At 48.8% G+C, this 25,872-nt stretch overlaps 2 protein-coding genes across 5 annotated transcripts in view; one reads left to right on the top strand and one right to left on the bottom strand.

Moving 5' to 3' along the window:
• LOC119972796 (cancer-associated gene 1 protein homolog) overlaps positions 1–4,012 on the top strand; it is a 95,912-nt gene extending 91,900 nt beyond the window's left edge. For all 3 annotated transcript variants that reach the window (XM_038810207.1, XM_038810205.1, XM_038810208.1), the window contains one exon: positions 3,537–4,012. The gene's annotated coding sequence lies outside the window, so the exon portion shown is untranslated. The remainder of the gene's footprint in view (positions 1–3,536) is intronic.
• Positions 4,013–6,838: 2,826 nt separating this feature from the next.
• LOC119972795 (transient receptor potential cation channel subfamily A member 1-like) overlaps positions 6,839–25,872 on the bottom strand; it is a 181,522-nt gene continuing 162,488 nt past the window's right edge. For both annotated transcript variants that reach the window (XM_038810203.1, XM_038810204.1), the window contains exons 19-21: positions 16,434–16,594; positions 7,786–7,858; positions 6,839–7,247 (exon numbers count right to left, since the gene is read on the bottom strand). In XM_038810203.1, the coding sequence (XP_038666131.1) occupies positions 7,205–7,247; positions 7,786–7,858; positions 16,434–16,594 (277 nt within the window). In that variant the 3' untranslated portion in view covers positions 6,839–7,204. The remainder of the gene's footprint in view (positions 7,248–7,785; positions 7,859–16,433; positions 16,595–25,872) is intronic.

Here is a 25,872-nt window from a genome sequence, read left to right as displayed (position 1 = left end):
GAATGTTGTGCTTTAAATCACTCAAAAGACAAAATCTTGGGCTGGATTCTCCAGTGTCCCAGCGCTTGTTTCTTGTCGGAGCGACATTCACTGGCGGCAGGATTCTCTACTCCCGCCGTTTATCAATGGGTTCCTATTTAAGCCACCCCACACTGCTGGGAAACCCGTATGCAGGTGTGTGCTGCCAGCGGGAAAAGGGAATCCCAACAGCCGGCGAATTCCATTCCTTATTTCATATATTCCTTAGTCAGTGGAATCTATTTTTAATGAGAGAGGCAACAAGCCAAGGTTTCTGTCCCATCTAATTTCAGTCCAGCCTTTACATGCTTCATCACCTTCATTGATATTCAAGGTGACTAATATCTTAACAGCATGATTACTGCCAGCACATGGGAGTCAGGGAAACTTATCTAATCCTGAGCATTGACGAATAAAGACCTGTCCTACTGGGAAGAAGTCCAGCAGTTCAACAGAGAATACTAGTTTTAAGAAAATGTAATTTGCGAGAACATTATTAGGGTAGATTCAAATTGTTGTTAACTATGTTCATTAATCATTAAAGTCCAAGTGCATGCCTGATACCAGCAGCCCTCCCTAATTAGTATGAAATGTCCACAGGATTCATGTCATAGAACATAGAACATAGAACAGTACAGCACAGAACAGGCCCTTCGGCCCTCGATGTTGTGCCGAGCAATGATCACCCTACTTAAACCCACGTAACCCGTATACCCGTAACCCAACAATCCCCCCATTAACCTTACACTACGGGCAATTTAGCATGGCCAATCCACCTAACCCGCACATCTTTGGACTGTGGGAGGAAACCGGAGCACCCGGAGGAAACCCACGCACACACGGGGAGGACGTGCAGACTCCACACAGACAGTGACCCAGCCGGGAATCGAACCTGGGACCCTGGAGCTGTGAAGCATTGATGCTAACCACCATGCTACCGTGAGGCCCCACATTGTATGTGCAAATTAATATCTGATATCAGACTTGAGTCTAACACATGCATTTAAAAATAAACCTCCCCAATTTTAACCTTAACTAACTGCCTGATGGGAACAAGATGAGTGAGCAGTAAAATCTCAAATCTACTTACCACCCAGGTCACTCGACCCACTGGGTAGAATTGTCCTAAGCCCCCTTTTGGCGTGGAACACATTTGAAATGACGTGGCATGCAGATGTCAGCATTCAATTGAACAATGCCTGGGTGGCCTCCGGAGCCTGGAGATGGAGGCTGCCTGCAACCTTGGACCGTGGAAAACCACAGCACTTGGTCCAAGACACATCTCCTCGGACCAAGGTCCACGGGAAACTCTCCACATTCTCACCCTGCAATGGGACCTAGTTCCGGGATGGGGGCATTCCACCTACCATTTTAACTCCACAGCTGATTCAAACAGCAAACACACCCACCAGAAGAGAATAACTTAAAATTGGGTGTCATATGGCAGCATTAGGATCCTCATGTGATTTTAACAGAGTGGGTGAGATGTCCTGACCAGCAGAAAACTCACAGTAAAACTGAACAGAATTGGCTTTACAAACTGACTAATGTGACTGAAAACTGCCTTAAGGGGACACTAATCCACACAGAGTTCATTAGAACTGTGAAGGCAGCTTTGACCTTCCAGATTGTTTCTTTCTGATTTATTTTCCCCTTATGACCCTGATTAAGCATTCACTGCTTATCATAGATGCAGTATTTTCTTCACTCCCTTGGATGCATGAATAGTTGGGGAATGTGCTAGTTTTCACCAAAAATGCTGTAACCTGCAGGACTACAGACCAAATGAAGGAAAGTTGGATTAGGCTGGCTGGCTCGTATTTTGGTTATGCAGACACAATGGGCCAAGGAGCCTCTTTTTGTACCGTAAGCTTTCTGTGATTCCAAAGAGGGCCAACTGAAGCCTGAACAATTAGCACAAACAGCAAGAAAGCCTTTTGGATGGTGAGGGATGAGGCTCAGAGGTTTTCATAAAGTTTTTTGGAAGAGTACATGAGGAGGCTGTGCTCTCATAGAAGTCAGTGCTTGTTTTGCTGGCAGCCACCATGATGTCTTCATTCTGCTACATTCATCCATCCTCCTATTTGTATACTCATCTAGGAAACAGTAAGAAGTCTTACCACACCAGGTTAAAGTCCAACAGGTTTGTTTCGAATCACTAGCTTTCGCAGCACAGCTCCTTCATCAGGAGAATGAACAGATGGATTCCACAAACACATAGTAAGACAAACCTACCTCTTCATTCACCTGAGGAAGGAGCAGTGATTCGAAACAAACCTGTTGGCCTTTAACCTCGTGTTGTCAGACTTCTTACTGTGCCCACCCCAGTCCAACGCCGGCATCTCCACATCATCTATGAAAGACAATGGATGACTGTTAGAGACCAAGTTACACACATGGCTGCTGCCAAGCATAAACAAAATTCCAAGTGTGATAAAGATGTTCAATTTCATTTTAAAAACAAGTGTAGTGAATTATTTCATTGCCCAAATGAGCAACCCAGTGTTTTACTAAAAATATCTACTCCTACACGATGCTCTCCCAGTAGCCTCCACAAAGTTTGTGGAAGGCTACTGTTGCTTCTTTTGGGAACCCTTGTGGGTTGAAGCTCGAGCTTCTGAGGACATGAATATAGACTCCAGTTGCTGATGGGCAGTCTGGCTTTCTGGATCGTGGTTGGTGTTGGTTGATGGGGTGGCAAGAGAGCAGATATGCCGACATGCTGACGGAGGGCAGCACATGCTTTTCCTGGTGTTCCATTGCCACTTCCATGAGCTGAGATTTAACATTTACTCTGATCTTTGAAAGAGCTGATTGCAGATGAGTGATGCTATCAAAGCACAGGTTTGAGTTCAGAGCATTTATGGCAGTCATTTGTATCCACCAAAGTTTCATTGGTGAACTTTGACTCATGTTAAGAGGATGACCCACTCTTCAAAGCAGATTGCAAAGTAGTGATGCCTGGTAAGATGACACCACATTAGCAGGAAACAGACTCCTCCATTCTGTCACCCATGTTGGTGAAACTCCCAGGCAGGCCTTCAAATACCTAATATAAAAGAGGCAGGTTTCTTTTCATAGCTGGACCCCAAAGGTTGTCATTTTGTTCTCCTTCATTGAGCTGGGAGAGGAGCTTGTCCGCCAGAAAGCTGTTTCTTTCTTGCTGACGCTCACTAGAGATGGGTGCACTAACATGTGCAGGCACTTCTAACTTACCCCAGAGTACTAGTCTCTGGTGCTTGGAAGTGACACAGCTTAAGACAATGTCACCTCTGGATCCTCTGACCCAGAGATACATCTGCAGGTTGTGACTGCTGCAAAGATCCTGAGACTGGGGATCATTAATTTGTTAAAGATAGTGAAGACATTTGTGAGCATTTTCTTATTTGGAGCCTGAATCACTGAAGATATTACATGTATATAGTGTAAATAATAATTTTGCTTTCAAATACATTCACATTCTGTGAAGTGTACTTTTCATATTATACCGTTATGGTAACTGTAAATTCTTTTTGCAGATATGGCAAATACTACAAGACTACAGATGACAGTTAATGCACATTGCATGAGTGGAACAGAAAAAGCTGTTGTTGATCATAGGGATTCAGCATAGAATTATTTATGGAACTGTTGAGATAAATACTTTTTACAAGAATGGAATGTATCAGTGTATACTTTAAAATATATTAATGTAGTGAATGATATATTCTAACAATAAAATTGTATACAGAGTTTAAATGTAGTGCATATCGCTTTAATGACAAGGTTATGAAAATCTTCTGTATCAAGCTGCATAATTTCCCTTAAAATATGTTCATGATGAAGGACTCTATGAATAACCAAATTTACATATATACTTTGCATAATGGACACTGGTCCAAGGTACAGTGTAATATTACAGAGTAGCTAGAATTCAAAGGCATATTTATGTTTTGAAATATGAACTATAAGCTTGTTTTTGTAACCTAATGAAATGTTGAGTTTGCTCTTCTAATTCTATTTCTTAATAAATCTGATTCATAATTTGTAGAGTGAGGTGCATAGTCAGTTATTTGTTTGTCAGTTAGAGATATCAGGAGAGTTTTGACATCTTGCTGTGAATTTAACATAGCAAAAGTGACAATACTGTGCTATCAGATGTATTGCAAACTAATGCTACACATAGTTCAAGCTAAGAGAAAAAGGGGCTGAAACTACTGGGCTTAGCTAGTGTACTCCTGCCATAATTTTAGCTTTGGAAGATTATCAAGTCCTAGGCAAGCCCCATTCCAGCATGATAAGTAGGACACCTTCCTTAAAAAATAAGTTAAACTCAAATCACCATTTAATATAAACAAATTGGCATTATTCTCAGATGGTCCTCGGCATGGGACTTGGTTAGTAGAAAGACGCTGGGATCTGGTTTACACTAGTTATTAGTTCTACATCTAAACAGGTCACAAAGTAGGTATGAAGCTTGTGGGCCAGATTGCAACCGAGAGAGAAAGTCTAATACATGACCAACTGATGTCAGTGGCGTATCATCATCGACACCATCTGTTAATCCTTTATACTGCATCTCCCCAAAGTATACTACACTATTTTCAACAACAACATGGAATTATATTTTTAACTATGTACATTGCATTTCTGTAGCCCACTTCTTTTAACTACAGATTCTATACAATTCCTACTCTTTCCCTTCCACATCAACATGCTAAGTGGTTTCACTTCCTCTTTTATCACAGCAGAAAGCACTTAACTCCTTTGATGTGGTGAGGAGCTGTTCCCCAAAGTCCTCTGGGGAAGCTTCCCAAACATTTCTGGGGTTTCTCAGCCCTCAACCCCATATCCTTGCATGTTGTGGCTGAGTGGTGCACAGGTGGTAAATGGGGCACGGAGATGCTTTCCACGGGGAGCCCCGCTTTCCTATACAGGTATCCTGCAAAGTTGAACAAGGCTGCAGTCCATTGAACTCTGAAGTTCCCGGACCCCTTTCGCAGCATTTTCAAGGGGCAGCACCAGTTTTATGGCTCTTTTCAAGTCCAGGACAGGTTCTGCAAGCAGTTTTCTCTGTGTCACAAAGTAGTTTATCCTACATACCAGTCGGTCCAGTGGCATCTCAGGCAGGGATGACCCATATTCACAGTGTTCTACCAGTTTCCTGAGGTTGATCAGGAATTCCGTTATGGGTTCTCCAGGGATTCTTCCAGCTGCATTAAACCTATACAGCTGGAGAATTACCAATGGTTTCAGGTCGGAGTGGTTTGCCAGTAATTCTAGCAGTTAATTAAAAGTTTTTAATACGGGGCTGCCGGGTAAGTCAAATTTTTTATGATGCCGAAGGTCGGAGCTCTGCAAGCGGGCAAAAGGATTACCTTTAGTTGGTCATCACCTTCTATGCCATTCACACAAAAGAAATAGCGCATTCTTTCGGTGTACTGGGGCCAATTCTCCACACCTGCATCATATGGCTCAAGTTTCCCAAACAGTGGTAATGTCTAGAATCCTGTTCTTGCTCCTCGTTGCCAGTGTAGCAATCCAGGAGACACGAAGGTGAAGGTTTAAACAGATTTATTCTAAATTCAAAAGTCAAGTCACACCCAAGGTGTCCCAACCCAGAACTAACAGAATACCCAGTGCGGATCTGGGATGTAATTTAAACGGCTCAGTAATGGGTCCCTGCAGGGCGGGCCTCCGCCCATTACCATGGAAACACGTACCCCACGAGCCCCATGCGTAGATCTACGAGTGATTTCCCGTGGTCCTCATGAGGGTCATCACGTCTATGAAGGACGATTTTAACTTCCTCTGCTTAACAAGAATAGGGTGGTAGCAAAGATAAAATCACTATTTGTGACTTACCTCGCTCTGTTCCCTCTTTGCTACAATGAAATGAAATGAAAATTGCTTATTCTCACAAGTAGGCTTCAAATGAAGTTACTGTGAAAAGCCCCTAGTCGCCACATTCCGGCGCCTGTTCGGGGATGCTGGTACGGGAATTGAACCATGCTGCTGGCCTGCCTTGGTCTGCTTTAAAAGCCAGTGATTTAGCCCTGTGCTAAACCAGCCCCTGTTTCCCCCTCAGAACATTTGAGCAGGACAGCCAATTACCTAAATCAGGAGGAAGCGTCTGTAATCCATGAAAATTTGGGTCTTGTGAAATAGATGAAATTTTAGCAGCCTTCAGGGCCAGAGTGTGCACTGTGGGCAGTCTTCTCAATGGCATGCAAGAAGAAAAATTAAGTGGTAAAATTATTTGTGCACCCACCACCAATAGGCTCCATCAGAATAATGTAACATGTCATTCAGGCTCCCAATACTTGACAATCATAATATTAGGGGCTGGTACATTAAACATTTACTCTCTCCACCACCGACACGCAGTGGCAACAATGTACAACAAGATACGCTGCAGTAGCTCACCAAGGCTCCCACAACACGTTCCAAATGCATGACATGTACCACTGGAAGGAGAAAGACAACAGATGCATGTGAACACCACCGCCTTCAAGTTCCCCTCCAAGCCACACACCACCCTGACTCGGGACTATATCGCTATTGCTTCACTCTGAAAATCCTGGAACTCTGCTCCTAACAGCACTGTGGGTGTACCTACACCACATGGATTGCAGTGGTTCAAGAAGGCGGTTTACCACTACTTTCTCAAGCGCAATTAGGGATGTGCAATAAATGCTGGCTTAGACAGTGACACCCATAAAATAATAACATAATTTCTAGTAATATGGATAAATCTATCAGCTTTCAAAACATAATTTATTATCATATTTACACACACCAAAAATGCAATAGGAAACTCTTTATTATTGTAAAACTTCCATAAATAACTTTTATCTACACGTTAAAATATTTCGTTTTCCACATGATCTATTTTAAGATAATGTAATTCTCCCCATCACTGTTGATATTGGGAAGCACACCATTTATGTATTCATATTTCGCCCTCTTAGGCTTTGCAAACTAGTCCGATGAATGATGCTAAGTTACAGGTGCCCAAATACATAACCTCTTCTGGAAAACACCACTATCTTTAAAATGGATCATGTGGGAAAGTACATTATTTCACAGATAGATTAATTCTTACCTACACTTGGAAAAATATAATTATGGGAACTACATCTTTAATTTTACAGAAGTGATAACATTGAGAAAAAAAATCAGATTGATTCTTGTTCCTTTCTTTGCATCATACTTTATTAGGCTCCACATCTTCAATTTTTTGGGTGGATCTGAAGATAAATGCACATATGTGTAAATAAGAAAATTAATGAAAATTAGCAATTGTACTATGCTGTACTTTGTACTACATTCAACAGCTCTAAGTTGTATTGCGAGCTCTGTATCACACTCCGCGGAGTCAAGCAAGTGAAGCTTAGTTGAAATAAAAATGTCAGTTAAAAATTTAACTTCAAATTTTTTAAGATTGCCTACTATCATGATGATAGTGAGGAAGCATTCTCATACTGCTTGCCAAAATCACCACCCTTCAACAACTTTACTCAGTTGTACGACAGTTTTGTGTCATGTACAGCATGAAATGTCATCGCATTGACACAAAAGTTAATCTAGTTTGTAGGGTCTTCACTCTTGCATGAAGCCATCTACCACACACTGAGGAGTGAATGAGTGCAAAATTGTGTTCTCTGGAATTCAGGTCACAGAAGCAATGTGATGTGGTTATGTAGTATATTAGTTTTATTTGATCAAGCGAATCCAGAGGAAAATCCTTAATTTTGTGTATATTCTTAGTTACTAAATATCACATACCTATGAGTCCACTTCCTCTTTATTAACTTCAGTAATGGTGTTGTCCGATCTTCAACATTGTCCAAATTGGCAGCTGAAATACATTTTGTTTTCATTTAGCATTTTTGCAGCATTTATCATCTACCTAATGCATTTGTCTTTCCTATTTGGTTGATTGAATCCCGACAGTGCAAAAAGAGGCTATTCAACCCATCAAGTCTGCACCAACATGCATCGCAAGAGCATATGCCACTTCCTGTTTACTCCCTCATTCTGTGCTTCCTGTCACTTTTGCTCGATACATGGTTATAAGAGATATATGTGTGGTAGTCACCACTGTTGTATATACCGCATACGAGGTATTACGGTAAGGCCCCTGTACTACAGGTATGAGGGTAGATTCCTGCCTGCTGGCTCCGCCCAGTAGACGGAGTATAAATGTGTGGGCTCTCCGAGCTGCAGCCATTTTGGCAGCAGCTGCAGGAGGCTACACATCTCTGCGTAATAAAGCCTCGATCACTCTCTACTCTCGTCTGGTCGTAATTGATAGTGCATCAATTTATTACGCAGAGATTGTACAACGATGGACCTCTGCATCAAGCCGGATCGCCTGTAGCTGCATCCTCAAGCAGACAATGCCAAGTCGGCCTTCGCACATTGGCTTGCTTTGAAGCCAACATCGGATCTGCGACAGAACCACCCTCAAGAGGCACAGAAGCTCCAGATCCTTTACACGTGGCTGAGCTCCGAAATCTTTTCCCTCATCCAGGACGCGCTGACCTACGCTGAGGCCATGGCGCCACTGAAGGAGAACTACACTCAGCAGACCAACAAAATCTATGCCAGGCACCTCCTGTCCACGCGGGATCAACTCCCCGGTGAGTCTGTGGAAGATTTCTGGCGTGCCCTGCACGCCCTGGTGAGAGACTGCGATTGCCAGGCCGTTTCAGCCGTTGAACATTCTGACCTGCTAGTTAGAGACACGTTCGTTACGGGCATAGGGTCGGCCTACATCCACCAGCACCTCTGAGAAGGGGCTACCCTTGACCTCGCGGCGACCAAGAAACTAGCGATCTCACTCACAGTCGCCTCACGCAATGTACAGGCATATGCGCCAGACCACATGGCCCACCCCTCCTGGGCATCGTGGACCCCGCCAGCGAACACTCTATCGTGGACCCCATCAGCGACCACCCCCAGCCAACCCCAGGCCTGCGCCGTGCGGCAGCCAACCAACTCCGGGGGATCCAAGTGCTACTTCTGCGGACAGACAAAACACCCCCGGCAACGCTGCCTGGCACGGAGCGTGCTCGGCAAGGCCTGCGGGAAGAAAGGACATTTCGCTGCTGTGTGCCAGGCCCGCTCGATCGCCGCTATTGTCCCTGCAACCCATACGTGCGACCCACAGGTGCCGCCATCTTCCTCACCTCAGACCACGTGCGGCCGGTAGGAGCCGCCATCTTGCTCCCCTCACAACACGTGCGGCCTGTGGGCGCCACCATCTTGCCTGCCCCAGGACACGTGCGGCCCGTGGGCACCGCCATCTTCCCCGCCTCAGGACCCCTGCTCGTCAGGCACCTCATTGGGCTGCTCATCGCCTGAAACCGACCAGCCCCGTCTCGCCTCCATCACGATCGACCAGTCCCAACCACACAACTTCACGACCGCGTCGACGACAGTGAAGGTCGACGGGCACAAGATATCCTGCCTTCTGGACTCCGGGAGCCCTAAGAGCTTCATCCACCCCGATACGGTAAGGCGCTGCTCCCTCACGGTACACCCCATTAACCAGAGAATCTCCCTGGCCTCCGGATCCCACTCTGTGGTGATCCGGGGGTACTGCACCGCCACCCTCACCATCCAGGGCGTAGAGTTCAGCGGCTTCCAGCTGTACGTCCTCCCCAACCTCTGCGCTGCCTTGCTACTCGGCCTGGATTTCCAGTGCAACCTCCAGAGCCTAACCCTGAAATATGGCGGGCCCCTACCACCCCTTACTGTCTGCGGTCTCACAACACTTAAGGTCGACCCGCCTTCTCTGTTTGCAAACCTCACCCCAGATTGAAAACCCGTCGCCACCAGGAGCAGACGGTACAGTGCCCAGGACAGGACCTTCATCAGGTTTGAAGTCCAGCGGCTGCAACGGGAAGGTAACATCGAGGCCAGCAACAGCCCCTGGAGAGCCCAAGTGGTAGTTGTGAAAACTGGGGAGAAAAACAGGATGGTCGTTGACTACAGTCAGACCATCAATCGATACACACAGCTCGACGCGTACCCCCTCCCACGCATATTTGATATGGTCAATCAGATTGCACAGTACCGGGAATTCTCGACAGTGGACCTGAAATCTGTCTACCACCAGCTCCCCATTCGCAAGGCGGACCGCCCGTACACCGCGTTTGAAGCGGACGGCCACTTTTACCACTCCCTTAGGGTTCCCTTTTGCATCAATAACGGGGTCTCGGTCTTCCAACGGGAGCTGGACCGAATGGTTGACCGGTACGGACTGCGGGCCACCTTCCCGTACCTGGATAACATCACCATCTGCGGCCATGACCAGCAGGACCACGACGCTAACCTTTCCAAATTCCTCCACACCGCTAAATTCCTCAACCTAACCTACAACAAGGAGAAGTGCGTGTTCAGCACGAACCGATTAGCCATCCTCGGCTACGTGGTTCAAAACGGAGTTCTAGGGCCCGACCCTGATCGCATGCGCCCCCTCATGGAACTCCCCCTCCCCCACTGCCCCAAGGCCCTCAAACGATGCCTGGGCTTCTCGTACTACGCCCACTCCTACAATTACAAGATTTTACATCGCCCCGGTCAGCTCAACGAGCCCCCCAATGCCCTATCCCGAGGTACATGTGCCAGCACACAAATGGACCGACTCTGGACCCTGCACGACGGTCTCTGTCACCCAGGGGTCACCCACTTTTATCACTTCATAAAGGCCCGCAATCTGCCCTACTCCATCGAGGAAGTCAGGGTTATCACCAGAGACTGCCAGGTCTGCGCGAAGTGTAAACCGCACTTCCACCGGCCAGACCGAGCGTACCTGGTGAAGGCCTCCTGCTCCTTTGAACGCATCAGCGTGGACTTCAAAGGGCCCCTCCCTTCCACCGACTGAAACACATACTTTCTTAATGTGGTCGACGAATATTCCAGATTCCTCTTCGCCGTCCCATGCCCCGATATGACGTCTGCCACCGTCATCAAAGCCCTCAACACCATCTTCGCTCTGTTCGGTTTCCCCGCCTACATCCATAGCGACCGGGCATCCTCATTTATGAGCGATCAGCTGCGCCAGTACCTGCTCAATAGGGGCATTGCCTCGAGCAGGACGACCAGCTACAACCCCTGGGGCAACGGGCAGGTGGAGCGGGAGAATGGGACGGTCTGGAGGGCCGTCCAGTTGGCCCTACGGTCCAGAAATCTCCCAGCCTCCCGCTGGCAGGAGGTCCTCCCCGACGCCCTTCACTCCATTCGGCCGCTCCTTTGCACTGCAACTAACAAAACTCCCCATGAACGTCTCTTTGCCTTCCCCAGGAAGTCCACCTCCAGGGTTTCACTCTCAATGTGGCTGGCAGCTCCAGGGCCCATTCCCCGCAAGCACGTGCAGCTCCACAAGGCGGACCTGTTGGTTGAGAGGGTACAGCTACTTCACGCGAATCCGCAGTACACCTACGTAGTGTACCCCGATGGCCACCAATACACAGTCTCTCTCAGGGACTTGGCACCAGCTGTTCCCCACACCACCACCCCCTCTGCCCCGGCACCACCCTCCCTCCCCCCAGCGCACCCCACCACAGCCCCCGCTCCAGGGTGATCCGTCCTCCCCTTGGTCCCACCCGGGGATGAAGATGAGGTCGACACGCTCCCAGAGTCACCGACGACCAAACCGACGCCTGAATCACCACCAGAACTGCGGCGCTCGCAACGACGGATCAAGGCGCCCGATCGTCTGAATTTGTTCGACCGGGGACTGGGGGCGCTGGGGGCTGGCCGGCGCGGGTGCGCGGAACTGGTGGAGCGAGCTCGTGGGCTCGGGAGCATGAGGGGGCAGCAGCATGGGGTGTAGGGTAAGGGGTCCTTCTGTGGGGGTAGAGGGGGCGCTGGATCCTGCGGGTGCCAGATCCCGGAGGGATACTGTGTCCTGACGGCCGTCAAGGAACTCGACGAAGGCGTACTGGGGGTTGGAGTGGAGCAGGCGCACATTCTCAACAAGGTTTTGTGTGCCCTGACGTGTTTCCTCAGGAGTACCGGGCCCGGTGTCCTCAGCCATGCCGGAAGTGAGACCCCCGTGGTAGTGCCCCTGGAAAAAATGAAGAGCCTCTCGTGAGGGGTCTGATTGGTCGCTGTGCACAAAAGGGACCTAATAGCGTGGAGCGCATCTGGGAGGACTTCCTGCCACTGGGAGACTTGGAGCTTTCTAGACCGGAGGGTCAGTAGGATGGTCTTCCAGACCGTCGCGTTCTCCCTCTCCCCCTGCCCGTTCCCCCTGGGGTTGTAGCTGGTAGTCCTGCTCGAGGCAATGCCCTTGTCGAGCAGGTACTGACGCAGCTCGTCGCTCATGAAGGACAAACCCCGGTCGCTGTGCACGTAGCTGGGGAAACCAAACAGGGTGAAGATGCTATGCAGGGCCCTAATGATTGTGTGGGAGGTCATGTCGGGGCACGGGATAGCAAATGGGAAACGGGAGAACTCATCTACGACGTTTAGAAAGTAAACGTTCTTGTTAGTTGAGGGGAGTGGCCCTTTGAAATCAATCGCGACGCGTTCAAAGGGCCTAGAAGCCTTGACCAGGTGGGCCCTGTCTGGTCTATAGAAGTGCGGTTTGCAGTCCGCACAGATCGGGCAGTCCCTGGTGACCACCTTTACCTCCTCGTTGGAGAAAGACAGGTTTCGGGCTCTGATGTCGTGGGCGAGCCGTGTGACCCCAGGTGGCAGAGGTCGTTGTGGATGACTTTCAGTCTGTCAATCTGCGCGCTGGCGCATGTTCCGCGGGATAGGGCATCCGGAGGCTCGTTGAGCTTCCCGGGTCGATACTTAATATCATAGCTATCGGCGGAGAGTTCGATCCCCTACCGAAGAATTTTATCATTTTTTTATTTTGCCCCTTTGCGAGTTATCAAACATAAAGGCGACCAATCTTTGGTCGGTGATGAGGGTGAACCTCCTACCTGTGAGGTAGTGCCTCCAGTAACGAATAGCCTCCACAATGGCTTGTGCTTCTTTCTCGACTGAGGAGTGTCGGAGTTCTGAAGCGGAGAGGGTACGGGAGAAAAATGCGATTGGTCTCCCTGCCTGATTTAGTGTGGCTGCTAGAGCTATCTCTGAGGCGTTGCTCTCAACCTGGAATGGAGTGGATTCATCCACCGCCCGCATGGCCGCTTTGGCGATGTCCTCCTTGATGCAGTTGAAGGCCTGGCATGCCTCAGCTGACAGGGGAAATCGTGTGGCCTTAAAGAGTGGGCGGGCTTTGTCCGCATATTGAGGGACCCACTGGGCGTAGTAGGAGAAGAAGCCCAAGCACCGTTTGAGGGCCTTGGGGCAATGGGGGAGGGGGAGTTCTAAGAGGGGGCACATACGGTCCGGGTCTGGGTCCAGGACTCCATTTTCCACGACGTAGCCGAGGATGGCTAGTATGTTTGTGCGGAAAACGCATTTCTCTTTGTTGTAGGTGATGTTTAATTTCTGTGCCGTCTGGAAAAAACGGTGGAGGTAGGCGTCGTGGTCCTGCTGGTCATAGCCGCAGATGGTGACATTGTCCAAGTACGGAAATGTGGCCCGCAGCCCGTACTGGTCCACCATTCGGTCCATTGTTCGTTGGAACACCGAGACCCCATTAGTGACGCCAAAGGGGACCCGGAAGAAATGGCCTCGAATGCCATGTAGTGGCGGTCCTCCGGGCGGATTGGGAGCTGGTGGTATGCAGACTTCAGATCCACCGTGGAAAAGAGCCGATACTGGCCGATCTGATTTACCATGTCTGCAATCCTGGGGAGGGGATACGCGTCGAGGAGCGTAAATCTATTTATGGTCTGACTATAGTCGACAACCATGTGGAATTTTCCCCCGGTCTTAATGACCACCACCTGAGCTCTCCAGGGACTATTGCTGGCCTCTATAATCCCCTCACTGGGAAGCCTTCGGATCTCTGATCTGATAAATACCCTAGCCTGCAGGCTGTATCGCCTGCTACGAGTGGCTACGGGTTTACAGTCCTTTGTGAGATTGGCGAAGAAAGGAAGGGGGGAGATTCGCAGCGTAGCGAGGCTGCAGATAGTGAGTGGGGGCAGGGGCCCGCCAAAGCTGAGGGTGAGGCTCTTAAGGTTACACTGAAAATCTAGGCCTAATAAGAGTGGCGCGCAGAGGTCAGGCAAAACGTAGAGTTGAAATTTTGAGTAGCTCGCGCCTCAGATTGTGTGTCGTGGCGGTGCGCCCCTGGATCTGGACAGAATGGGAGCCTGAAGCGAGCGAGATAGTTTGCCGCACGGGGAAAACGGGGAGCGAACAGCGTCTTACCAGGTCTGGGTGTATGAAGCTCTCAGTGCTCTCGGAGTCGAAAAGGCATGGCGTGTTGTACCCATTGATTTGGACCTCTGCCATCGAATTTTGCAGATGCTTCGGGCGTGATTGATCCAGGGTGACTGCGCCGAGTTGTGGGACGCGTGACGAGCGTCCGGGGAGGTCGTACTCTTCCGATGAGTTGTCCGAGCGTGGAGATGCAGGTCGGGCCCGTGGATCGCACACGTGGCGGGCGGCGAGGAAGATGGCGCCCAAGATGGCGGCCCCCATGAGTCGCACGTGGCCGGCCGCGTGGTGCAGGTTTGCCAAGATGGCGGCCCCCATGGATCGCACGTGGTGGGAGGGGGCGGGGTCAGGGCATAGGCTGCAACGTTTCGGGCACCGCGGGCCTGCGGGTGTGGGGAGCGATTACTTTGTGCCGCTGGGGAGTTGGAAGCTGGGGCCCTTTTTGCGAGGCACACTCTCGCGTAGTGGCCTTTCCGCCCGCAGCTGCTGCAGGTCGCGTTGCGGGCCGGGCAGTGCTGCCGCGGGTGCTGTTTCTGGCCGCAGAAATGGCAGGCTGGAGCAGCATAGTGGCTGGCTGGAGCAGCATAGTGGCTGGCTGGGGCAGCATGGTGGTTGGCTGGGGCAGCATGGTGGCTGGGCGGCTGCGTGGCACAGGCCTGGGGGAGTCGCTGGTCGGGGGCCCATGATTGGGTCGCGGGGTCCGCGGGGAATGAGGTGAGGCTGCGGAAGGAGACCTCCATCGTGGTAGCAATTTCCGCAGTTGTTTCTAAGTCTTGGGCCCCCTTTTCCAGCAGTCGTTGGCACACATAATTAGACCTGAGGCCTGCTACAAAAACATTGCGTACAGCAAGTTGTCTATGTTCAGCCGCGGTAACCGCTTGATAATTACAGTCATTTGATAGATTATTGAGCTCTCTTAAAAATTCGGCGAGTGATTCTGTAGGCCGCTGGCAGCGAGTCATGAACACATGGTGTGCGTAAACTTCGTTAATGGGCCTTACATACATCTTATCGAGTATCGCTAGCGCTGCAGTATATGAACCGGCCTAGTTTAGTTGAGTTGAGATTCTGTGGCTCACCCTCGCGTGCAGTAGACTTAACTTCTGTTCCTCTGTTGCTTCGGCTGTGCTCGCTTCTGCCAGGTAGGCCTTGAAGCACCGCAGCCAGTGGGAGAAGATTTCTTTTGCCTCTGCATTCTGCGGGTCGAGTTCTAGGCGTCCAGGCTTGAGGGCTGATTCCATGATCGATCCTGACTGTTCTTAAGTAGATTAAATTGATGGAACCATCAATTCACGAGACACGTGCTTTAAGATATGAACGGTGGTTTTAATCTACTTACTACAGAGCCGGCCTGTTACCCGTTGAACTCTCGATGAACTGCAGGCTGGCTCTGGACAAGGGTATTTATGCAGTAGTCCAGGGGGAGGAGTCATGGGCGGAGCCAAGGGTGGAGCCCTGTACAAACTCCTGAGCATTCCCAGAGCTACTCCCCCTAGTGGTCGGATAACGCTACTGCGTTTACAATGGTATTGGTAAATACAGTGTGAATTACTAAGTTACATTCACCACACTCGATTACACTCTACTCCCGTCTCGTCTTAATTGATAGTGCATCAATATGAAAAAGGACTGAGAAAGCTCCCTTTCTGCTTTCACTTCATCACTTTTAGAAAGTGCCCCAGCCATTTGGCATGTGTTCTTCACAGTACAGTTGAGATTAGAATGTGTTTGCAGAGTGATATTAGTCCAAATATGCATCCCAAAAAGAGCAATTTCATAATTCTCAAAATTCAGGACCAATTTTCTGAATTTTCTCTCCTGTGGGACAATACTACCAACCAGGACTTTCACTGTCAGTACACCCATCAGCCAGCCACCCCTCTAGAGAGAGCAAGATCATGGTCAGATGGATTACAAATTTCTATCTTTAGATTTAATGGATGGAAGGAAAATGGGCAGTGCACCACTGATATCCCGACGTCCATTCCAATGTCCCCCACTGTGTACATTGGTTCACAGGAATATGGGTGCACACTTGGATGATGTTACAAAATTTTCCAACAGCACATTTGGCAGCTACACAAATTTAAATCATTAAAATGTTAAAGCAATGAGTAATAAAGTATTTAATTTACCATTGCTAGGTTTGTATTTTAGCTCCATTTCAAATAGTTTGCACAGCTCCTCAATGTTATTCTTTAGGTGATTGTAATTTTCATCCTGTTCTTTGTGGAGCACCGTGACGGCTTTCTGCAAGTTTGTTACATTTTTCAGGATCACTGTCACCCTTTCCTCACTAATAGGAGAGGACATAAAGTAATATATTTAGGTATTCATTATTGATGGATCAATGTCCGACATCCAACAAATGAGACAATTATTTCCTGGTGATATTAAAATTGTCAGCTTGCTCACCTAAACGTACATAGAACATAGAACAGTACAGCAACTAACTCTAATTAATCTCTACAGTCATCCACTATCAAAATCATTGGTTTATTATGATCTATAAAATGCTTGAATTAAATTTCTTGACAATGTGATGGCTCAATAGTATCTCCTATATACAATACAGCAACAATCCTGTTGAGACTTCTTGCATAGAAAAATATATTGACGGCATTCTGTATTCAATGGGAACAATGGCTCACCACCACCGTCTCAAGGACAATTAGAGATGGGACAATAAAAGCTGGTCTTGCCAGGAACACATATTCCTTGAACAATAAAAAAAAACTTCCTCAGCAAAAATAATACTCTATTCGTTAAAGCAACACATTAAGGAATACTATTGTTCCATGTAAAAGAATGTATTAGTATTTACAACCCATTTATAAAAAAATTCACTTGCAACATAGCCCATTTATATTTTTGCTCATTCTTTTACTTACTTCAGGTAAATCCCATTTTTACGAGATGAGTTGGGGCCAAGTTCATTCCGTTAAAAAGGGTTTTCCTTAAAATTGGTATTTTTTATTGTTTAAAGTGACCAGGACAAGATTTAGATACTTGGGTATACAAATAACACATGAACAGCCCACAATGGACAAATGGCTGAGGTAGTGAAAGGTGATTTGAAGAATTCATGCCGTTGTCCCTGATGTGAAGGATACAGACAGTTAAGATAAATGTGCTACCGAGATTCTTATTCGTCTTTCGAACCCTTCCAATATTCCTCCCAAAAGTATTCTTTGGTAGACTGGACAGATTAATTTCAGAATTTGTGTGGGCATGTAAAACTCCTAGGATTTGGAAGATCTTTTCCCCCCTGGGGAGGGAAAGATTGGAGATATTTATGGGTGGCTACTGGAAACTGATGACACGAATGGAAGAAATAAGAAAGAAGTGGTAGGAGGAGTTGGGAATCGAACTTTGAGGAGGGATTTGGAGTAAGATCATGCACCAAATTAACTCAACTTCATCCTGTGCTAGGATGACCCTCCTCCAGTTCAAGATAGCAAACAGAACTCACATGACAAGCCTTTCTTTCAAACTTTGTAACCTGTTACAAGTTGATCACTGTTTTTGAACTTAACTTTGTGTTTGAAATGAAATATATATTTTTCAAAACTGTTATTGTGTGGTTCACCTTAGAATTACTGTAAAACAACATGCGGGCTAATGTTTGGGGTTTGGTGGAAGGATGGGATCGTTGTTATTGAAATGAAAAAAAATGAAATGAAAATCACTTATTGTCACAAGTAGGCTTCAAATAAAGTTACTGTGAAAAGCCCCTAGTCGACACATTCCGGTGCCTGTCCGGGGAGGCTGGTACAGGAATTGAACCGTGCTGCTGGCCTGCCTTGGTCTGCTTTCAAAGCCAGCGATTTAGCCCTGTGCTAAACCAGCCCTGTGCTAAACCAACCCTGATATGGGGATTGACATTACATTCATTACTGATTATTGTTTATTATTGGATGTACATTTGGGAGAAAATGTGAAAAAGGAGAATAAACATAATTTAAAAAAAGAATTACAGTAAAACAATGATATTAATAATATTGGAAAATAAAGCATGTAGGCCTGTGTTTTTCCTTCATTAACAAATACATAGCCTACTCTATATGATTGTATAAATAGATTTTATACATTATTGTGGAAGGCAGGAGAATCAGAGAACAGTGACACGGTCAAACAAAAATTTGGATTTTTTTTCACAATGAAGGACCATACACAAAAACACAGTGGCATCAGCAAATGATTAAATAAAATAATTTCTATGAGGGAGCACTTCAGCCTAATCGACCGAAAAAATAAACCAAAATAACACTCACTCCAAACAGCAAGTCTATTACAATTATTTATAAAACAATACATACAGTGCCTGCATATCATTTCTAGACATATTACATACTGTAAAGCAATATAACATTCTTGTACATAATTGCACTAACATTTGGTACAGAAGCACTAGAAGTTACGTGTTGCCAACGAGTGTCTGTTGAATCACGGAACATGATGTGACATAGGAGCTGCACCACCAGAAAGAGAATCTACAAATGATGACACTGCACTAAAGGTTTATTTTTTATTAATGCTGCAACATATCTATTTTGAATTTACAATACTGCACCATTCACTGACTGGCAGCAGATGCATCAACATCCATTATATCCAGTGGTTCATTCTATCCAACAGTTCATTCTCCTCATCTTTGCGAGTGAGAATGCAGATCTGGGTGTGAGAGATGATGCTGGTGTCGAGGTGCAGCTGGACATCTTGGTATTGGTGTCAGAGTGCAGTTGACTAAGCCCTCAGACTATTTAGAACAGGGGTGGGCAAACTACGGCCCGCGGGCCGCATGCGGCCCGCCAAAGGTATTTCTGCGGCCCACCAAGTCATTAAAAAAAAAAAAAAAAAAAAATAAATTTTTTTTTTTTTTTTTTTTTTAAAGGTTAATGGGTGGGGGGGCTGTTGGGTTACTTACTGGTATAGGGTGGATACGTTGACTTGAGTAGGGTGATCATTGCTTGGCACAACGTCGAGGGCCGAAGCGCCTGTTCTGTGCTGTACTGTTCTATGTTCTATATGAGGCGCCCAGAATCATAACCGGGTGACGTAATTATTTTACTTAATATACTATGCGGCCCTTTGTGAATTGTGAATTTCTGAATGCGGCCCTTGCACGGAAAAGTTTGCCCACCCCTGATTTAGAAGTTCCCATGAACAGTTTGTGCAGTTGCTTGCTTCATTGATTTACATTTATCATCATAAATTTTACATTCTAGTTGGTACATTGGCATAACTTGCTGCTGGGAATTATTGGGTCAATATTCAGAGAACTGAATTAGAGTTTTCACAGCATCTCGAGCATCACAAAAATGATTTTCGAGGCAGTTTTTCAGTTTCTCTCTCTCACCACGTCCGCGCCTTGAGTAGTGGTGTCCAAGGCATGGCTCAGTCTCGAGACCATGGTTGAGGCTCTCAAGATCATGTACCGTCGATGAGGGACATATCCCAGGCTCAGGTGGGTATTGCCGAGGCATTCCAGAATGTGGATCAGTCACAGGACCATCGCTGAGGGTGTCGACATCATGGCGCAAACAATGGACAATGGGAAGCCTCCAAGGCTGGCAGATGACATAGAGGCTTCTGGAGCTCATTCCAGCTGCCCCTCCACCCCCTGGAGTCACCCAGGGCCCTATGGGCACTCTCTGGGAGAAGGAGGCACTGGAAGCAACTTGGGGCCTGCCACCAAGGAGACGACAACAATCTCCAGTTCTTCTGAATCCCCCTCTCTGACACTGACACGTCTCAAGGAAGCAGGGAGTAGTGGAGCACGGTGATGCCTGTGACACCAGTATGTCGGCAGGGGTACTCGGCTCCAGGACCTCTAGAGGACATCCACCAAGGTATCAAAGACCACATGGCGTGGAAAGCAGCAGGTTGCCTACACCTGTGATATGCATCCTGTGGACACATCGAGATGTTGCATTAGACCACGGAAGATCAAGAACACTGGCGGTTTCACTATCTGTAACTAGGGAGAGTGGAAATCGGTCATATTAGAATATTCACTATCTGTCATGTTAATCATCACAGTGGGCCTGCCTACACGCCCCCCAACCCCTGTTCCTTCCCCCCACCCCCCCGTACAGTGGTCAATTAAAAGCTCCCCGATGACGACTCTGTTCTGAGGATTGGTGTGAGCGTGTTGTCAGCAGAAAGATGAGTCAGACTTTATCAGATCCTGAGAAGCACCAGAGTATTCATCAGAATGAGTGATCATCACTCTCCTGCCTTGTATAGTGACCCGCTGACTGTGCAAACACAGGCCCATCACCCTGGATTAATGTTACATAGACCCTTGGAGGGAACAGGGTAGTCAGGGAGGGGGAATGTGATGGGGGAGGAGGAATGTTGAAGGGAGGGAGAAATGGGGGGGAAAAGGGGGAGGGTTGGGGGTGGGAAATGGGTGGGGGTGTTGAGTGCTCCTCGGAGAGTCTGGAGACAATGAGGGCCTCCCTGATCCTCCTGACGTGTTGGGCCCTCTCAGGTTGTCCTCCATCCTCTGGCTCATCTTTGTTGTCCACCAACACCTCCTGGTCCGCCTCCTCCTCCTCCTCATCTGGCATGTCACCCCACTGCTGTGCCAGATGGTCAAGGAAATCCTCACCTTGCTGGCATCCTCTGCCTCTCTCCCCTTCCTCCGCAGAGACTTGGATTTCAGACTACAACCTGCGATGCTCGCTATCTAACTGGCCGCTACTGCTATCAAGTATCCATGGTGGCGAGAGCTCCAGATCCAGCCCTGATAGGATCCTGCACAAGAAGAGCCTACCCCAGAAGAGCAGGGGCCAGCCAGTGAGTCTCAAGTGCATGCCGTCCTACAGGCCAAGGAGAGGTGCAGCAGAGGCGCTGCATCAGACTACGTGTATACCATCGGCGCCTGTCCCTCGGACCACATGTGCTGCCATCGACTTCAGCTCACCAGGGAGACCATGCATCACCTGTGCTAGATGGTGGCAAACCTGCCATCACGGGGAATGGAGGAGCACACCTGTTCCTGGTGGCCACCAAGATGACAGTTGCCCTAAACGTTTATGCCACTGGCTCATTCCAGGGAACGAACAGGGGCCTGTGTGGAATATCGCAAGCGTCCACACGCAGGTGCATCTATACAGTCATGGACGACATATTTTTTTAAAATTCATTTACGGTGTTGTGGGCATCGCTGGTTAGGCCAGCATTTATTGCCTATCCCTAGTTGCCCTTCAGAAAGTGGTGGTGAGCTGCCTTCATGAACCTCTGCTGCCCCTGAGGAGTAGGTACACCCACAGTGCTGTTAGGGAGGGAGTTCCAGGATTTGACCCAGTGACAATGAAGGAACGGCAATATATTTCCAAGTCCGGGTGGTGAGGGATTTGAAGGGGAACCTCCAGGTGGACATCTACAAAAGATTTGCGACAGCACTGGCCCTGCACCTGTGGGAGATGTTCACAGATTCGCTGGCAAGGGCCTCCCTGCCGCCCACGCTAGCACAAGCCTCAATCTCACTGATACCTAAAAAGACAAAGGCTCAACAGAATGCGGTTCCTACAGACCCATCTCGCTGCTGAACGCAGACGTGAAAATATTGGCCAAGATTTTAGCCAAAAGGCTGGAGGATTGCTTACCAGAGGTGGTAGCCGAAGACCAGACGGGCTTTGTCAAGGGTAGACAGCTAACAGAGAACATCAGACGCCTGCTGAATGTTATCATGATCCCATCCGGGGAGAGAACACTTGAGGTGATTGTCTCCCTGGACGCTGAAAAGGCCTTCACCAGAGTCGAATGGAAGTACCCTGGTTTGGTGGTAATGGTAAAGTGGAGAATATGTGGCCATGAGGTTGCAGATTGTGCTTGAGTACAATTCTGCTGCTGCTGCTGATGGCCACAGTGGCTCATGGATGCCCAGTGTTGAGTTGCTCGGCAGTGCTACACAACACAATGGAGGGTATCCCCAATGTGAAGGCGGGACTCCACAAGGACTGTCTGGTGGTCAGTTCTACTGATCGGTCATGCAGCAGGCAGGTTGGTGAGGATGCGGTCTAGTATGTTTTTCCCCTTGTAGGTTATCTCACCACCTGCTGCAGTTCCAGTCTAGCAGTTATGTCCTTTAAGACGTGTCCAGTTCGGTCTGTGGTGATACTATCGAGCCACTCTTGGTGATGGTCATTGAACTCCCTCACCCAGAGCGCTCTTGCCATTCTCAATGTTTCCTCCAAGTGGTGTTCAGCATGAAAGAGTACTGATTCATCAGCTGATTGTGGACAGTACATGGTAATCAGCAGGAGGTTTCCTTGCCTATGTTTATCCTGAAGCTGCGAGACTTCATGGGGTCCAGAGTCAATGCTGGAGATTCCCAGTGCAACTCCCTCCCCACTGTATATCACTGTGCCCCCACTTCTGCTGGGCCTGACCTACCGGTGAGACAGGACATACCCAGGCATGATGGTAGCGGTGTCTGAGACATTGTCTGTAAGGTATGATTCTGTGAGTATGACTATGTCAGGCTGGGAAAGGGGGGAGAAAAAAAAAGGAAAAAAATGCCAGAAGGTAGCCAAAGCAGAGGGAGAAAGGGCATCAGAAGCAGAAGGGGCCATGGGCGAGCCCACTCAGACGAGCTAACCGGCAAACGCAGTGGCGGAATGGAAGGTTCGCCGCAACAAAAAGAACTGGGCAGACAGGAGCTTTGCCCCCTTGGGCCAGGGGGCAACTGGAACTGGAAGGCAGCCTTTGCTGAGGCACTGAGGGAACATCAGCAGGAAAACAAGGCAGAGGCTAGGGCAGACATGGAGGCCGCGGTGCAGGCAGCAATGACCAAGGCCCTGGCGGAGGTGCAACTCGCCCTGGCCAGAGCAGAGGAGAGACTGGAAGCCCAAGAGGAGAAACTGGAAGCCCAAGAGGTGACCATTAAGGAGCTGGAAAAAGCCGCGACTGACAAGAGCGACCGGATCACGGCCCTGGAGAAGGAGGTGGCGAGACTGGGCACAACACAGGAGAGCTTGAAGGGCAGAGTGGATGATCAGGAAAACCGCTCAAGCAGGCAAAATGTGAGGATAATGGGTCTTCCAGAGGAGATCGAGGGTAGAAACCCCACGGCATATGTGGCTGAGATGCTGGGTAACTTAGTCGGGAGGCAAACTTTCCCCAACCCACCAGAAATGGAGAGCACACCGGTCGCTGCGCCCGAAGCCCAAGGCAGGGGACCACCCGAGGGCAGTTATAGCTAAACTGCACCGGTACCAAGACAGGGAAATAATCCTGCGCTGGACCAGGCAAAACAGAACCTGCAAATGGGAAGGACACTTCATTAGAGTCTACGAGGACATTGGGGCAGACCTAGCCAGGAGGTGGGCCAAATTCAATAGAGCGAAAGCAGCTCTTCACAAGAACGACGTATGTTTTGGTATGCTGTACCCAGCGAAACTCTGAGTCACATACCAAGAAAGAGAGTACTTCTTCACAGCCCCCGACGAAGCAAACAAATTTGTCGAGGAGCACCGGCTGGAAAGCCGACAGCAAGGGTAGAAACAGCACGCATCAGGGGATGGTGGAGGGGTGAGGCAACGCCAGGCCCCCCCCCCCTGTCGTCATCCCCGCCACGGCAAGTGCACCCAAACAAAAAGCAAACAACTACCTGATGGACCGTTTCAGGTGGGAGACCAGACCCCAGTGTGAGGGAACGAGAGTAGTGGAGAAGGGAGAGCAAGCGAGAGGAGTGCAGGGTAGGACGGGGGAAGAGTGGCCAGGAAACCGTAGAGGTCGGGCGAGGGGGAAGCGAGACAGTAATCCCCGAGAGAGGGGCCACCGTACTAGCAGGAAAGCTAGCGCCGGAGACATGCAACAAAGCAGGGCCGAGCGCGCCCCCAACAGGGGGGACGGCACCAGGCCGGGGGGGATGGGATGGGGGAACCACTCAACAGAGACGGGAGAGCAAACGGGGATAGGAGCAGGGGAAAGAGGGACAAAAGAGAGGTTTATGGGAAAGGGAGGGACAAGGGAGGGACCGAGGGGGTGGGGGGCTAGAAAGAGAATAGCAATAGAGCTACAAAATGGCACAACCAAAAGCTCGGAACAAGGAATCGCTGCAAGCATCCACCCAGTACAGTAAGGGAGACCCCAGAGTGCAGGGGACACCCGCGTGGCGGACGCACAGTGGGCGGCCATTTCAGGTGCACCCTGGGCAAAGGGAAACCCCGGAGCGCAGGGCCCCGACTGGGGAGAGCAGTGACAGCGGCCATCCTGGACGGCTGCCTAACAAAGGGAAACCCCGGAGGGCAGGGGCACGTCCACCACGTAAGTATGGTTAATCCCACAGGAGCGAGGGGGCAGAAGCCCCCCACTAGGATAGTCACCTGGAAGGTAAGGGGACCCAAAGGCCCAGTGAAAAGATCCAGAGTCCTCACCCACCTAAGAAATATGAAAGCCGACATAATCTTCCTCCAAGAGACACACCTGAGAGAGCAGGACCGACTGTGGGTAAGAAAGCTGGGTGGGGCAGTCTTACCATTCCTGCTATGGGACGAAAGGCCAGGGGGGTGGCAATACTGATCAGGAAGAAGACGATGTTTAGGGCGACGAAGACGGTTACGGACCCAGGGGGACGATACGTCATGGTCAGTGGGGCCCTGGATGGGGCACCAGTAGTTAGCATGTACGCGCCCAACTGGGACGACACGAGCTTCAACAAAAAGACCATTGCAGAAATCCCCGACACAGCGACGCAACGACTAATCATGGTGGGGGGGGGACTTCAACTGTGTACAGGATCCAACGACTGACAGATCAAGCTCCAAAACGAGGATACTCCAAGCATGGCAAGGGAACTCGGTCACTTTGTGGAACAGATGGGAGCGGTAGACCCCTGAAGGTTCGCCCACCCAGGGGAGAAGGGGTTCTCCTTCTTCTCCCCAGTGCACAATGTATACACCAGAATTGACTTCTTTGTGGTGGGGAAGACGGTGCTGCCAGGGATAGACCAAATGAAATATCAAAAGTCTGATGGCAGCAGGGAAGAAGCTGTTCTTGAATCGGTTGGTACGTGACCTCAAACTTTTGTATCTTTTTCCTGACGAAAGAAGGTGGAAGAGAGTATGTCCGGGGTGCGTGGGGTCCTTAATTATGTTGGCTGTCTTTCTGAGGCAGTGGAAATTGTAGACAGAGTCAATGGATGGGACACTGGTTTGAGTGATGGATTGGACTACATTCACAACCCTTTGTAGTTTCCTGCTGTCTTGGGCAGAGCAGGATCCATACCAAGCTGTGATACAACCAGAAAGAATGCTTTCTATGGTGCATCTGCAAAGATTGGTGAGAGTCGTAGCTGACATGCCAAATTTCCTTAGTCTTCTGAGAAAGTAGAGTTGTTGGTGGGATTTCTTAACTATAGTGTCGGCATGGGGGGACCAGGACAGGTTGTTGGTGATCTGGACACCTAAAATCTTGAAGCTCTCGACCCTTTCTACTTCATTCCCATTGATGTAGACAGGGGCATGTTCTCCACTATGCTTCCTGAAGTCGATGACAATGTTTTCTTGACATTGAGGGAGAGATTATTGTCGTTGCAACAGGTGGGCTGTTGTTAACCTC

Source organism: Scyliorhinus canicula, chromosome 10, assembly GCF_902713615.1.
Source record: "Scyliorhinus canicula chromosome 10, sScyCan1.1, whole genome shotgun sequence".
Lineage (NCBI taxonomy): Eukaryota > Metazoa > Chordata > Chondrichthyes > Carcharhiniformes > Scyliorhinidae > Scyliorhinus > Scyliorhinus canicula.
Note: the sequence above shows the minus strand (reverse complement) of the source record. Positions and strands in the feature narration are given on the sequence as shown.